This window comes from Heliangelus exortis, chromosome 6 (genome assembly GCF_036169615.1).
Source record: "Heliangelus exortis chromosome 6, bHelExo1.hap1, whole genome shotgun sequence".
Taxonomy (NCBI): Eukaryota; Metazoa; Chordata; class Aves; order Apodiformes; family Trochilidae; genus Heliangelus; species Heliangelus exortis.
This window is the reverse complement of record NC_092427.1, coordinates 12,555,122-12,571,517: the sequence shown is the minus strand read 5'-3', so window position 1 is coordinate 12,571,517 and position 16,396 is coordinate 12,555,122. Positions and strand designations below refer to the sequence as shown.

The window sequence follows — 16,396 nt, the reverse complement described above, 5'->3', positions numbered from 1 at the left end:
GAGCAAGCCCTGGGGAACACAGCCCTTAAATCTACCTTGCCTGGGGGCAGAGCATCCCTTGGGCTTCACGTTTTAGACACTCTCTTGGCTTGCTTCCAGAAACAGAGCGTGGGTCCATTCTTGCAAGGGAAAGGCAGGGTGGTTGGCAGCGTGGGGGTGTTTTGTATACACCGTGTTCAGTGCTCAAAAGGCTGGTGCTGAATATGGGGAATTTCACACAGCTCAATTCCCTTCTGCCCCAGGGAGTGTGTATGTGTCTCCTCTCCAAGCAGAGTGAACTTACCAGGGTGTGCTCTGTGCCAGGGAGGGGATTGCTTCTGTCCTCTTAAAGCTGGTCTTGTGAAGTAGGTTGTTCCAGATCTTTTGGCTAGCAGGATGGGAAGCAAGGAGGCCTGGCCTTGTGACTGTCTGAACTTTCTACCTAGAGAGATGTGGGATCATGTTCCTTTCAGTCACACACCAACTCAACAAAGGCTTGGAAAGCCCTCATGAACCCCATCATCACCCCACAGCCTGTTCCTTCTGAGAAGACCTGACCCGTCTCTCACACTTCCCAGGACTCAGCTCAGGTGGGCAAGTGGACTGAGCCCAGCTCTTCTTCCTTTAAACCTTGGACTTCTGGCTAAATTAAGGTATGAACAAAAATAGCCTATGCCCATCCCTTCCACCCACCTTGAGCTCTTTTAGAGAAAGGGAAGAAAAAACTATATTTGTTACTGCTTTTTTGGACACCTGATCTGGAAGGTGGGCAGACTGAAAACACCTGCTGCACTGAGGGAAGAAAGTCAGAGATATTCATCTAATCATTATAAGGCACTGAAGTCCAAACTTCAAACAAAGGTGGATGCTACAGGCTTTATGATGTTCAGAGGCTTTTGGCTTGCCACTAAAGCCAGTGGTGAGCACCTGGGCATCTTGGGCATATCATTGTGGAAATCACTACTGCACCAAATGCTGGAGGTTTCTTTACATTTTGCTATGACGTGAGTGATTATAGCATATAGAGTCCATTATTTGGATGATTTGAAGTTGAACTGAAGCTGAATAAGGCAAAGCAGTGTCTTGTCTGCCTGAGCTTTTTCCTGACCTGCATATAGAACATGATTTGTATGGGGAGTGAAGGACATACAACAAACATTTTCCCAAAGTGGAAACTGTGAGATGGAATAATAATGTGAGATTTGTCCAAGTAGCTCACCATGCTGTGGTCAGTTTATTTTGTTGCAATTTACCTGGGGAATACAGGTAAATTTCATGCAATTGTACTGATGATATTAAACAAAGCATTCCTTTCTGTTGTGACTGTGTACCATTGCCATCTCTAGTGTCCATTTTGTAGTAGGGGAAGTGCTCTTACACAAAGAACATGTAAGAAAATGAGGCAAAACCCCTTAGAAATGCAGTGTGAGCCATCATACCTAATGTTTACTTTCAGTCATGATGGAGACACTATCTCTACCTCTACTAATATAGGGGAATTGTGATGCTTCAGTAATTGATTCTCTTAAATTTCCCTTAACCCTGACATCTGGAAAGAACTGTGTCTGTACAAAATACCACCTATTGCTAATTCTTTGTACAGTCCTAGCCTCTCTCACCTAGACTAGACCCCTTGAACTCTGGACCATGACTACCTTCCCATTTCCCCCAAATGACCACAGTAAATAAAATCTTCTTAAAGAAGTCCAGCTGTGTGATAGCAGCTGCTGCCTTATGCTCCCCTAAAGGGAAAGTGAGGCCTGTTTTGGGGTGTGATGGGACCAGTTGGCTGCAAGCCTTGCATTTTCTCTGTCTCAGTGCCCTTCGCTGCTCTTGGAGAAGTGGCCCTTGCAGAAGAGTGTCCCAAAGGATGTGCAGCAGCCAAATACAGCTTTTACTGGAGGGAGAATTTGTGCTCAATTCAGTGCAAGTACCACTCTGTAATAACCTCTACTAAAGAGGTGCAGTGGAGAACAAAACAACAAATGAGGGCTGTGTTGGGAAGCTTTAGTACCCATGCTGAAATTTGGCCAAGGGAACGAAGCTCACACCTTTCACTCTTGCACACGTACAAACTAATATTTCCCAGGGATCTTTCACACCAGAGATGGTAAGGATTTATCACACATAACATCCAGGCCTGAACACACCTGGCTCTGGTATGGGATCACTGGTGGTTGGTTTTTGGGTGTTTTTTTTTGTTATTGTTGTGTTGTGGTTTGTTTTTTGGGGTTTTTTTAATATTCCATTTTCAGCTGGAAATTACTGATGTGACCGAAGTCCGATTCCCTTCAGCAGTTTTTCCCTTCCTCCCCCCACCTTTTCGCACTCCCTGAGGTCTGACCATCTGGAAATCCTCCTCCACCTCTTCATCATGTGTGAATTTCCACCTAGGGCTGAAAGTGTCACTGTACTAAAGTGTGATGCATTAACACATTGAGGCAGAAAGCAGAGGGGAGTTGGGGATTATAACACTTCATGACCCACTCCACAGTCGCTCTATGATTTAATCATCTTTATCAGCTTGTATCCTTTCCTTTGTATCCCTGTGTTTTCCCTGTATTCTTTACTAAAACATTCCCATAATTAAAATAAAACTCCACACAAACAACTAAAGTGCAGCACCTTTGCTTGAGACTAGGATCAGCTGAAAAAGGCAAATGTTTCAAGGAGAACATTCCTCACTCAAGCGAGCTGGAGGACCTAGATTGCTCTTTATGAGGCTCACTAATTATCCATATCTCCTATTGCATATTTCAAACTTGGGGCTCTTTGCTGCCAACCCTCACGCACATGATCAGAGCAACTGTAATTTTATTTATATAAAGTATAAGCAGTAATAACTCTGCCTTGTACAGAGAAGAAACCAAGCCCTGCTAAATATGTGCCATGTTGGTTTATCCTTTCAGCAGAGTGGAATGGAAAATTCACTGGTTTGGAAGTCAGTTAGCTGCCCAGCCTTCTCCCAGCTAAATACTGAGGCTTATTATGCTTCAAATAAATATATATATATATATTTCTTTTGTGGCTTAGTTGCTGTAATCATCTTGGATGTAATAATGTTACTAGCCTCAGGGCTATATTTATTAAGATTTTAATTTAAAATCTTTCTGTCCTTCAGCATTTAAACAGAGGAAAACCCCATCTGGAGTAGCCAAAAAAAAAGAAAAAGAAAAAGATTCATCCTTTTCTTTTTCATGCATTCCCCTCCCCTAGGCCCTCTCTCTCATCTTTTAAGCAAAGAAACCTAGAACTCTCTTTCCTGTTGTAGCTCTTCATAATACTTCAGTACTGGTGTAGGTTTGGTAGACTCAATGTCTGCTTAATATGACCCATGTGCTCCTGTTCTGGCTGTCTACAGAGCCGTGGTTTGTTTTCTTGCCTTTGTGTAATAGCACTAGTGTATTTCACAGTAATATTTTCACATACTATGATTTATTCTTAATGATGCTCTAAGTAAGGCCTTAAACCACAGCAATAAATGTTGGGGTGGGGGCAAGATTTTTGCTCAGATATGACAAAGGGCTGTGGAGATGTTTTAGAGTTGTTTTTACTAATAAGCTGCCAAATTCTGAGGAGATCATGGCAGGGAAATAACAGAAAATGAAGACTTGTTTGTAACCTAGGGAGTGGAGAACTCCAGCAATCTTAAACAGCTTTGAGGGGACATCTCAGTAAACATCTTGGTCAACAGGACAGCCTGGGCTGTCATGGTGTCTGTGCTGTTTCAGGTGTTTTGGAAGAAATGGTGAATGTTAGCATTCAAGTCATATGGCATTTCCAATCTGTTTTGTTTTAACCCCGTGGCATATTTGTGCTATTCCTTCATGAGGGGACAGGCAGCGCTGAGTTATGATTAATACTGAGCAGGGCTGAAGGTGGTTCAGAAATTTTAAACATCTCTCTCATGCCATTTAGTAGGACTGGAACATCAGTGATGGGTGGTAGTGGAGGACCTTGCTTGTAGCTCATGTCAATGTAGCAACTGTGGAAGGTCATGCAGCATGGATATTGTTCTTAAAAGCCTGCATTACCAAAATAGCACTGGGCAAATGACTGTAAATCATGTGGGGCAACTCTTAGCTGGGATATCTCTACAGAACTCCACTGTGACAGTGCTGCTGTTCTGCCCAAGAGGAAGATTCTCCTTCCTTGAACTGGGGGACTTTGGTGGTGTTACAGGAGGCCCTGGCTCAGTTCTTGCTCTGCTCCTTGTGCCAGCAGTGAGTGCATCAGTCAACCTTATCACAATCATTTTTAAAAACCCAATCCAGTGCTGTTGTGCATACAGCCAAACTGCACAACAATTTTGATTTGACATAACAAAAGACTTAGAGAAAGCAAAACTGGCCAATTACATATGAAAAGACCAAAATATGCTTTTGCTGTGCAAAGAGGATGAACTCCTGTACCCTGCTTTTCTCCTCTTGATTTCAAAGCAGCTAACAGAAGGTTGAATGCTGTCACCCTCATGTTACAGCTAGTGAAAATAGGGTGAAGAGAAAGAAATTCAGGCCTGAGTTGAGGTCTTCTGACTGCAGGCTGTCCTATAGGCAGTAGGAGTGGACACTTCCTTCCCGTCTGACTACTTGCTTGTAGGAAAGAGAAGGTGTCTTTTGTTGAAGTACTCATCAAATGCTACTGATTGTTTCTCATGAGATGACTTGAGATCCTGTACCCTCTTTCTGTTATGGCACTGCAAAGGTATCATGATTTTTTTACTAATGAGTTCCATTTAAAATTGGAGGGGAACCTCTCCATCTTGTCACCAGTGCCTGATAATCACTGATGTTTTCAGGGCAGCTGATGTTCACATTGCTCCATCTTACTGTTTATTTTCCTGATCTGTTAGATGTATCAATCAGAGCTGAATGTATAGAACAAATATACCAGGGGACTTCTAAATGTATTGCCTCAGTATGTAGTGTTCAAATTATGAGAAGTCAAGTTTTAAATATTTTGTTTACCACTTAAATGCAGATTCTACTTACACTCACTTTGCTACTTTGCAAGGCTTTTGGTGTGAACTTAAGCAAACATGAAAATCATGTTCTTTAACAGTATGTTAAAAGTGCTTATATGTTAAAAGTGCTCACCACAAAGCAGACACTTCTTTGTTGGGCAACCAGCACAGCTTTTTCATGTTGCCTGTGTGTCCTCACCCGCCCCAACCTATTTAGGTCAATACAAGCAACTTCAGAGGAAGTCACTGCCTGGTTTATAAGGCTACAGCTTTGGACTGCAGAGGACAGGCTGTGCAAGGAAAACAAGAGCATTTCTGGGCTGTCACCAAGCAGCAGATAGCTTTTGAATATCACACGGGGCATCCGCCCAATGGTGTTCAGTCCTTTTACTTTGGAAAGTGAAGCAGATCCCTGAACTTGGTTCCTTTGCCAAGGGGCACACTGCTTTGTGCAGAGCCCTCCCTGAGGCGAGGCACCAAGCTGCATCGCTCGCGTTACGTGACGTCCACCTGTGCGTCGGTCTCCACAGCAAACCTGAGAGATTGGATCCAAACCTTCCTGGAGTAACAAGGGGTCATTGAAGGGGACCTACCGGCCAGCGTGTTGTCTGTGAAGCACTGCCAGGAAGCTGAGCTGAAGGGAGGGGGACTCCAGCCATGTTAAAGCAGGTGCGGTGCGAGCGGGAAGCTGAGGCCGTGAGTATCCCCTGCAACCCTGTATTGCTGCCCCCCCCCACACACACATCCCCATCCTGCCTGGCACTTCTGAGACGAGCTGGCATTCAATAGGTGCTCGTAAAAAAAAAAATGTTGAGGGTTCTATTTTATTTCTCTGTGATTCATCTTCCAGATTGTTGTTGTACCTGCTTGAGATGAGGAGTTCCCTGTTTGGTGAGGTCCCTTGTTTCTGCCAGCTATGCAGGAAGGGAGCTTTTTCCAAGTGGTCTTCATAAGACCCTTTCTTTAGAGGACAGATCTCTGTTAACAGACAGTTTTCGGTTAAAGAAGCATGGGTGGGAGTGAAGGAGACAGATTAACCTCTTAATGTTCTTTTTTTCATGTGTTAGGTCTACTTTTGCCAGTTCAGAAAATGTTCAGACAGTTCAGAATGGCATTTACACTTACTTGATTTTCAGTAGGACTTTTCCCTTCTACAGAATTACAGTGCTTTTGAAACACCCTGTTTTTGTTGTAGTTGTTTTAAAAGTAGTTGTGCACGGTGAGGAATCGGTCTGATTATGGCCACATAATTTCATCTAAAGCAAAAGAATGGCATGAATACAAATTCTGGATAGAGCACAGCTCTCCCAGCCTGCCCTGTAACCATGCATCTCTGTTTCCCTGTATTTCCAGCAAGATGACAATGGCCACCTTGTAAACAGTTCTTTCAGATACAAGGCAGAAGTACATACTTCAAGGTCTAGCCTTGAAACTTCTGTGGGATAGCAGTGCTCTTCTGAAGTGCCATTTAAAACAGATTGTGTTTCATTACGTGCAAAAATCCCTCTTGTAGATGTAGCTATGTGAACAAAAAAAAAAAAAAAAAAAAAAAGTGCTTTTGCCAATACAGCTTATTCTAGTTGGGAAACGCTTACAGAAGAAAATGCTTGTGCTAGTAAAACTTATATTTGCTGGTTATCAAAGGAGAAGCATTTCTAGTGATAACCAGGCCTCATCTATGAAGCTTTATACAGTTCAGCCATCAGTAGAGTACTGCACGGAAAATCCTTCCTCAAAGGGATTAGTAAGATTGCCTAATTGATATTATTAATAGTTTAAGAGCATAAAAGGTGCTTTGGCAGTATGTGAGGGGCTAGATCCTTTGCTAGTGTAAATTGTTTACAGTCCCACTGAGGGCATCATGGAAACACAGAGCTGCTGCCCTGTGCCATCACTGTTTGCTCAGTTTCTAGAGCTTCCCACCGACTCGGGAAGGTGTGGGGCTGCACGAATTGGCCTCTCCAAAAGTGTGACTTCTGCATCTGCCTCCCTCTGAGAAAAATGTGCATAAGCAAATATCTAGGCTACAGAGGAAAACCTGTCGTGGTTTGATGCCTCAGAAACAGACCGATTTACACTGGCTGAGGATCTCAGTTTATACTGATTTCATTATACCGTAGCATTAATAAACATCAGGTTCCAGTCATGAGACTTGATGTTTCCACAGAAAATACTCTGATACTGTACCTCCTCACGGCAGGGTGCACCAGCAAACCATGTGCTTGCCCACAGAGCACAAATCCCAGCTATTTCCTTCCCGGTTTCCCCCCTGCACTTAATGCATGGAAAAGCATGACCCTGAATCAGAGGAACAGCAGCCGGTTTGAGAAGGTGTGTGTGAAAATGTATCCTCACAGCGATGAGCTCAGAACAAATAGAATAGAGGGGAGGGGAGCAGAGCTGGGGGGAGGGTGAAGCTATCCTTTCCCTGAGTTCAGCCACTCTATGTAAGCAACAAGTTTATGCCCAAGGGAAAGAACTGAAAGCTGAGGAGATCTTAAAATTAACAGAGCTTTATGTCCCAATCAATAGGCCATGCTCCCTGAGCAAGATTAGAAATTGAATGGCACATTTCTTTCCCTGTTTGCACTCCCTGTAGCCTCTTCTTCCTGACAGCATCTAGGGTTTGATTAAGTTCTTCTGTAGGAGGAAGCCAGAGAGTCCATTGTGTGAGTGCTGCCTCCAGAATGCTGTGTTGGATGTACTTTAAATAACAATAGAGGTTATTGGTGTATTAGTTTCTTAGTAATTGCTAGAGAAGATAAGTCTTCCTAAAATTTGAATACACAAAATGGCTTTGGCTAACCAAGACAGAGAGGGGAAAAAGGAAAAGAAAAACCCAAAACATGCCACTGTAGGGAGTAACAGGGATGATTAAAAATCACTATATGTAAAAAAAAATTTCTACCTTGTTTTACTGCTAGAAATACCTTTCCAGACTTGTTATCCCCACCAAAGATTTGATATTTTTCCTCTTTGACATTTGTGTTTTCACTGGGGCAATGAAATAGTTGTTTTCAAAGGGAGAAGGACTGTGTTTGCACCTATTTCTTGCTTGACAGTGACCTCTATGAAGCAGTCATCACTGCTCTGCCGGTTGTTTTCTTGCTAGCTCTTTGCTGTCAAATTAATTACTGTGAAGTACTAAGCTTGTTGCATTCACGTGCTCTTATTAGCTCACAGGATGTCAGAGTGATTGGATTTTTAGCATTATTTCTTTTTTTACATTCCAAGCTTTCCATTCAGAACCTGTTACTGGCAGGGAGGAAATACTCTGTCTAATTCTGATCTGTCAGGGTAGCTCCAGTGATACTGAGGATTTACCTTTGAATTACACTACTGTGTGTGAAATTAGACTGTATGCATAGAAAAAAACAACATAATCAGATTGGGATTGCAACGTGTTTTTTTAAGCACAGCATACAGTGCCTTCCCTTTTGCAGGACAGAATAAGAAGGAAAATGTTTATGATGAAAACAGCATTTGTCCCTTCCAGTTTTAAATCACAGTAATGAGCTGATCCTCCAGTTGACCCTCTCTAAGCTCCTGCATTGCTTGTGTTAGTGACTCAACTAAGGGAGCTCACGTCCTTGCAGCCAGGGATATATAAGAGGTTTAGTTCTTTAAAAAACTGAAATGATCGGAAGGGGCTCCTTTGCTGTCATGTTTGAAATTCGTGGGTCCTGTTTCTGCTGCTCCTTGAAAACCAGAATTCATCTCAGTGATAAAGATGAAGGTCTTGAGATTTGCTTTCATTCTTGAAATTTTGTTTGGTTTGTTTGTTTGTTTTTTTTAAAAAAAGGAAAAAGGGAAAAAAAAAAAAAAAAAAAAAAAAGAAAATAAGAGAGATGGACTGAGAACAGGCAGCATCGCTGCTGCCTGGGCCCGCTCCTGGGATGTGAGAGGCTCAGCCCGACGCACTCCTCTGCCCGGCTGTGAGCCCGCAGGCTTCATCCTGTGCATCCAAGCCCTGCCTCTGCCAGACCGGCCCTCTGACCCCTGCGACCGCCGCTGCCTCCGTCCCCGGGAGCGGCGGCGAGAGGGGCGGCGCGGCCCCCGCCCTGGCAGCTCCGGCCCAGCGCAGCCCCCGCCCGCTTCCCCCCGCGGCCCAGAGGGGGCGCCCTCGGCACAGCCTTCCCCCGGCGGCGGCGCGCAGGGCCGCGGGGCACCGCGCAGCGGCCGCGGCTGCAGGGCAGGGAGCGCTCAGGGGGCCGGGGGGACCGCGCAGGTGAGCCGCGCCGCTGCCCCTCTGCAGGTGCCTGGCTCCGGGCGTAGCTGCGCTGCGGGGTTCGGGGGTTGCGCGGGGCACCGCGGCTCGCTGTAGTGCCGCGGAAGTGCCGCGGGCTCCCGCCCCCTCCCCCGCTGCTCGCCCCCGGGCTGGGCTGGTGGGGGGAACCTCTCCTGACCCCTGACTGAGGAGCGGGGGAAACGCGGCCGCCCCCAGAGTCCGGGACTGCCCCGCGGAAGAAAAGCCGTTCCCAAGGCACGGGCAGGACCGGCACTCCTGCCGGCTCCAGCCGCGGTTGCGGGAGCGATGCGTTCCCGTTATCTCCCCTCCTCGGCTGCCCCCTCTCTTTTCCCCCCCTCCACCTCCCCCTACCCTGCGCTGTGTCCGCCAGGCTCCGCGCCCGCGTCCCTCTTGCCCCACGGAAAACACACAATCCCCGGCACCCGCCCCGATTACCCGGCCCATTCAAACAAACAAACAGAAACCCGCCCCGTCGCAAAGCCAACTCGACGGTAAACTTTCTAATGACTTATTCTTTCAAGTGCTTAAAAGGGAAGGAACACCGGGGGGAAGGGGGGCATCCATGTCCCGGACGGGGAGGGAGGGAGGGAGGGTCGGGGTTGCTGCCGCTTGGGGTCCGTCCGTCAGGGACGGGACCGGGACGCCGGTCGGTGTGCGGTGGGTGTGTTTGGAGGAACCGGGAGGGACAGGACGGGGGGAGTTAAAGAAACAGCATAGTTAATATTTCCACATCAGGAAGTTACTGTAATAGCCCAGGGGGCAAAAGACTTAACTTAATCTCCTAAATAGTGAGGAACCCATGGCGTCTCTGTTATAGGTTGGAGTTCCCACGTGGTTTTAACTCCTGTATAAAAGTTTCAGTAGAAAGTGCCACAATGTCGTGATTTTGCAGGGGGGGAAAATTAGCAGGAGGAGATCAGAGGAAGATAAGCGAGGAGCGAGCCGCTTCCCCGAGACCTTCCACTGCGGATCCGAGAGGGAACATCAGACGCGTTAAAAAAAACCAAAACAAAACAAAACACAGCGTTCAAGCCAGCACAAGGCGAGCGAAAGATCAAAAAGACGCGGAGAGAGGGAGAGGGAGAGACAGATTAACTGGAGCAGCAGCAGCAACAACAACAACAAAAATCACACTTAAAATAATAATAATAATAACAATAATAATAATAAATCCCAAACCACCAACAAGGGAGATATTGTTTAAAAAGAGCGAACGAGGGAGCGAGCTGAAGAGCTGGTCTGAACGAGTGGATCCGTGCAGCTTCTCCTGGGATCGCCGGGATCGAGCCGATTCCCTGTTCCGCGGCCGCTCAGCGTGCGGTGCCGCTGCCCGCGGTGGAGGGCAGCGCCGGGCGCCGCCGCAGCATCCTCGCCGGACTCCGGACCCTCGGCGCTGCTTTGAAAATAAAAGCATCTTGCTGATAATAAGCGGGGCGGTGGGGGGAGAAGACTCGCAACTGTGGAGCTGCCAGCCGCGTACCCCCTTCCCGCCGCCCCCGGCCCCCTCCCCAGCTATGCTCCGGGTCAACTTTGATGGCACGTTGAGAAGCAGCGGGCGCTGAAGGGGACAACCGAGCGGCGCGGCGCGGGGCCGACCTGCTGAGAGACCTGCACCCACGGCCTGTGGATTGTTGTCTTGCGGGGGCGGAGTGGGCGGGGGGGTACAAGTGGCATTTCTCCCCCCCCCAACCCCCCCTCCTTCCAGGCTATAAATTGGATTGTATATAAATCTGCTTCGTTTATCTCCCTGACCCCCCTCAATGACGCTGGACTAAAGAGCTCCTCTCCGCGGCCCGCCCGGACCTGCCGAAGCGAGCGATGGACCAGGAGCGGCTGCGCCCGGGGATGCCCCTCTGAAGCGGCGCGGGGCACCGGGGCAGCGCGCCGCCGCCTCTCCCCTGCTCCCCTCGCACCTCCAACTCGCTCCCCGCTCCCCCTCCCTCCTCCCTGGGCTCCGCAGCCACCCCCTCACCTGCTGCCGTCCCCCTCCCCCGTCGAGCCGGGCTCTCCGTGCACGCGAAGCCTGCTACCCCCCCACCCCCCCCCTCCACCCCCCAACTTCGCCCTCGGTGCCTGCGTGTGCAGCCTTTCCCCCCCTCCGCCTCCCCGGCGGCACACGCCGCTTCCCCGGCCGCCCCCTCCCTCCGCCGCGGCTCCCCCCCTGCGCGGAGCGGTTGCGGCCCCCCCGGCTTGGCTGCCACCGCCCCCTCCGCGCCGCGGAGCGCAGGGAGCGGCGCTGCCTGCAGACGGGCTCCCTGCGGCGCTCCGGGGCGGCCCCCAGCTCGGCCCCCCGCTCCTCCGCCATGGACGGGGCGGCTCGCCGGGGGGTGCTGGCCGCGCTGCTGGCCTGCGGGCTGCTCCTGTTGGGTGCCGCGGCCACCCCGACCCCGCCGGCCCCCGCCGGCGGCTCCCCGCAGGACACATGCACCTCCTGCGGCTTCCGGCGGCCCGAGGAGCCGGGCAAGGTGGACGGGGATTTCCTGGAGGCGGTGAAGAGGCACATCCTGAGCCGGCTGCAGATGCGGGACCGGCCCAACATCACGCACGCCGTGCCCAAGGCGGCCATGGTCACGGCGCTGCGCAAGCTGCACGCCGGCAAGGTGCGGGAGGACGGCCGCGTGGAGATCCCCAGCCTGGACGGGCAGGCGAGCGCCGGGCCCCCGGCCCACGACCCCGTCTCCGAGATCATCAGCTTCGCCGAGACAGGTGGGCGCCGCCCGGACCCGCTCCCCAGCCGCCCGCTCTCCCCTGCCCCGCCGGCCTTGGCCCCTGTCCTGCCCTGCACTACATCTCCCTGCCTGTTCTGCCTCGCCCCTGCCAGCTCCCCTGCTTGACCCCTCTCAGTCTCCCCGCTCGCCTTGCCTGTCGTCCTAACCGCCCTCTGTCCCCCTGCCTGACCCCGGGCAGTTTCCCTGACCGACCTTGGCTGGCCCCGCTTCCTATCCCTCTCTGCACCTTGTCTGTCCCCCTGCCTGCTGCGGGCATCTGGCTGCTGGGCTTACCCACTTGCCCTCCGCCTCAGCCGCTCTCCCTTCTGCCCCACACCCTCAAACCCCGGTTCTGCCTGCTACCTTTCCGTCCTCCCGCCTTCTGTCCCTGTGCCCAGGCTTCTCCCCGCGTTCTGCCCTGCAACTCCCCTGGCTGTGTTCGTCCATTCCTCTGCAGCCCCCATGCCCCGATTCCCCTCCAGCGGTCCTTCCAGCTGCACCATCTCTTGCCTCTGTCCTTGTGCATCCCACTGTCTGTCCTCTGCCTGTCCCGCTCCATCTCTTGCATCCCTCACCCCGTCTGCCTGCCCTGCACGTTCATGTTCATCTGGTTCAGTGCATGCATCTCTCTGTTGAAGCTTGCATTTGCCTTTCCTCCCTCTCCGATGGTTTCCCATTTATTTAGCTTCCATACATAGTGTTGGCCTTGTCTGTTTGTCCAGTGCTTGCAGCCTCCTACCAAGTGTGTCTGTCTCCTTTCTGTCCATTGGGTCGCTTACTAACTGTGCCATCCATCCCACGGTACCAGCCATCTCAGTCCTGTCCAGCCATTGCAGTTATGTGCCTCAGAATCCCTTCAGCGTAGCTTTCCCGCAGTTTATCTGTGCAACCGCTGTGCCTGTGAACTTTGCACATCTGGCCATAACACCATCATTCTGCAAATTAGCTCCCTGCTGTCTATCTGTCCATATCTCCTCTCCTTCATCGCTCTATCGCTCAGTTCTTTTTTTTTTTCTTTTCCCCCTCTATCTTTCTGTGGCATCTATGTATCATTTGTCCACAAAATAAATCTCTTTCTATCCTGTATGCTGCCCACTCATCTTCTTTATCTGCCCTCCCACATACCAAAGGCATATACATTTACAGTATCTATGGGATCTGTTGCATTATACATATGCTTGTTATATTCACATACAAAATTTATGGGCACACGCAATCTCACACAACACAAGTGATGTGGATCGGTGCAGCAACACCGTGCTGTTCTTTTTCTGTCACTGTTGCCACAGTTTATAAAGTTTTGTCTTTACTAACATGCAAAAGGCTTTCTTAAGGTACATTTTTGGGTTTATTATTTTTAACAGGCTGTTGTTGGGAGATCTAGGGTGGGCTTGTGCTTCCGTTTGGTATTCAATTAATCTCTGGCTTTTGTAACACTTCCAAAATGTACTTCATGTAAAATGTAGACAAACACAGTGAATATTTCTGTCCCTGAAATATTACAAGGTACTGAATGGCCCCTGGAGGCACATTTGAAAGGCATCTAGGGTAACAAATGAAGACACCGACTATGCAAAAAATCCCATTCAGCGATTGACAAAAATATTAAAGATTCTTAGGAAAAGGGATTTTTTTAAAAAAATGTGCATTTTGCTCTCTACAGAAAGAAACAAAATAGATAAGGAGAGATGAGAAATGCCTTTCCAGCAATAATTTTAAATAGCGATTGGGAGGGTTTGATTCAAGGACCAGAATTACAGCCTCCACTGTAAAGGCCAGCTTGCACATTTATCAACTACAGATTTAGGTAGGACTTACAGTACAAAATTGCAGGACTGTTGCTATTTCTGAAACATTTCGTGCAGCAGGCTCTTTTGTTTACAAATAAGGGCTTATGTCTGACATTTGGTGACATTTGTTTTTCAGTGACAATTTCGCTCCTTTAAATCTGGTGTCATTGAAAAGCTCATTGAGAACAGTCAGTAATGGCATTACAGCGAGAGCAGCCGCTTCATTGCCTCGCCTTGCAGGGGAGTTTATAATTTTGGGGGGAAAAAGGCAGAGATTGAAACCATTAATAACAGCATATATTCTACCAGAGTAAGTGGAGGTTAGCGTGATGAGCTGGAGAAGCAGGCACGTTACTGAAATATATTCCTCTCCATCTCGTGAATCCTCCCTGTTAAGCCGCGACGAGAACACATGAAAATCAAAACAAAATCTCTAGTTTGTCATTGACGTTTCAGTGGTTACTGAAAGGGTCTCCCCGTGAGAATTGGCAGATAGCTGAAATTTATCGATCTTAAGCCCAGAAGATAGGAGAGCCCTAGTGTCGGTCTTTTCAAAGTGTTGCCGTAGTGTCTTTAAAGCTGGCTGGCTGGAAAAAAACCCCATATTCTGGAGAGCTCTTACGAGTGTCGGTGGATCTGACACATCGAAATGCAGCCCACTGGTGAACATTGCTGTGGGAAGTCCCTTTTCAACGTGTTTCGATAGCAAAGTGTGGATACCTGATTCAGTGCCTGCTTTCTGGCCAGCTCAGCCTGTCGCTGCTCTCTCGATCCGCTGTGCTCTAGCATTTTCCCTCAGTCCAGAATGGCACGAAAGTTAACGTTTCCTTTTTGACTTAATCTTGCTGATCTCCTTATCTTGCAGACGATCTGGCCTCATCTAGAGTCCGCCTCTATTTCTTCATCTCGAATGAAGGGAACCAGAACTTGTTTGTCGTTCAAGCCAGCCTGTGGCTTTACTTGAAGCTGCTTCCATATGTCTTAGAGAAAGGCAGCAGGCGAAAAGTAAGAGTCAAAGTCTATTTCCAAGACCCGGACACTAGCAACAAGTGGAATGTGGTTGAAAAGAAAGTTGATCTCAAAAGAAGTGGTTGGCACACTTTTCCCATGACAGAGGCCATCCAGGCTCTGTTTGAGAGAGGAGAAAGGAGACTGAACTTGGATGTTCAATGTGAGGGCTGTGAAGAGTATTCAGTGCTGCCAATTTATGTGGACCCCGGGGAGGAATCCCACCGGCCTTTTTTAGTGGTGCAAGCCCGCCTCGCCGATAACAAACACAGGATCCGGAAAAGAGGCCTGGAGTGCGATGGCAGGACCAATCTATGTTGCAGGCAACAGTTTTACATTGACTTCAGACTCATTGGGTGGAATGACTGGATCATAGCACCATCAGGTTACTATGGGAATTACTGTGAAGGGAGCTGCCCGGCCTACTTGGCCGGCGTCCCGGGGTCGGCTTCCTCCTTTCACACCGCTGTCGTGAATCAGTACCGAATGCGGGGGCTGAACCCGGGCACCGTGAACTCCTGTTGCATTCCAACCAAACTTAGCACAATGTCAATGCTGTACTTTGATGATGAATACAACATTGTGAAAAGGGACGTTCCCAATATGATTGTGGAAGAATGTGGTTGTGCTTGATTTAAGGTGTGTTTTTTGGGGGGGAGAGAGAGAGAGAGAGAGAGAGAGAGAGAAACATTCCTGTACGAGATGGTGTTGGAGGAAGTTTCACTGTGTATCCAGGCATCAGTGTTGGAAAGTCACTGTGGAAAAGTTTGACAAAAAAAAAAAAAAGGAAAAAAAAAAAAAAAGAAAAAAAATCATTTCACTTTGGTGTCAGGACAGTGGCAGTTTGTGAATCTTGGACACTTATATATTCTACCACTTATAAGTTAATGCTATGAAATATCTTAAAGACACACACACAGAACGTGGGCACGCACACAAACACGCGCTCAGACACACACACACACGCAGACACAGACACACACACACGAGGCAGCTCGGAAAAGGGACATGAGCACAGAAAGTCAGTGACCAGTGACAGCAGACCTAAATGCCTGCCAGTACGAGTGAACGGCTGAGCAGCTGTTTCCCCGCCTGCCGGTGAAGCCACACCGAGATGAGCTCCCTTTGCTCAGGCAAAAACACAGACTGCGAGAGCACGACGGATTCTTGCAAGCAGGTGTCTAAATGACCAAACTTAGAAAATTTAAAAAAAAAAAATAATAAAAAAAAAGGCAGAAATAAAGTCGACCATCACCTCTTAGGTCTAATGGGAAGCTGCAGGACACCTGCCTTGGGAGGTGATAAATTCCTCTTAATTTAACTTTATATAAATGTAAACATCATGGATACCCACATCTTCCTACAGCACTTCCAGTAAGGAACTGTGTGGTACCATCAGAGAGAGAGAGAAAAGGGGACAGATGTGTCAGCAACTGCTGTATTTCTAGCATCTGACCATTGAGAAGTCACAAGCTGGGCTGGCGTGATCCGATGCTTTAACTGCCCACTAGCAGGGGATCCAACACCGTATCTGGACTGAGTTGATCGCTGGCATCTCTCGCTGTTTGGAGAACAAAAAGTCAAAGTTGCAATCGGTGTTCTTCAACGGGGGACTCAGCAAGGACACGTCACATGGAGGATGAGCAAACAAGCAACCACCGCCACGGCTAAACCAATGAACCCTAAAGAGAAGGGGCAG

At 48.7% G+C, this 16,396-nt stretch overlaps 1 protein-coding gene across 1 annotated transcript; it reads left to right on the top strand.

The window, feature by feature from the left end:
- Window positions 1-10,956: 10,956 nt before the first annotated feature.
- On the top strand, window positions 10,957-15,948 carry INHBB (inhibin subunit beta B). Its single transcript, XM_071746731.1, has 2 exons — window positions 10,957-11,897; window positions 14,555-15,948. The coding sequence occupies exons 1-2, from the start codon at window positions 11,495-11,497 to the stop codon at window positions 15,328-15,330; spliced, it is 1,179 nt and encodes a 392-aa protein (XP_071602832.1). The 5' UTR covers window positions 10,957-11,494; the 3' UTR covers window positions 15,331-15,948.
- The last annotated feature ends 448 nt before the right edge of the window (window positions 15,949-16,396 follow it).

Coding starts and splice junctions, on each gene's coding strand:
- INHBB (XM_071746731.1), top strand. CDS start 11,495: ATGGACGGGGCGGCTCGCCGGGGGGTGCTGGCCGCGCTGCTGGCCTGC. Junction 11,898..14,554: donor CATCAGCTTCGCCGAGACAG/GTGGGCGCCGCC, acceptor CTTATCTTGCAG/ACGATCTGGCCTCATCTAGA.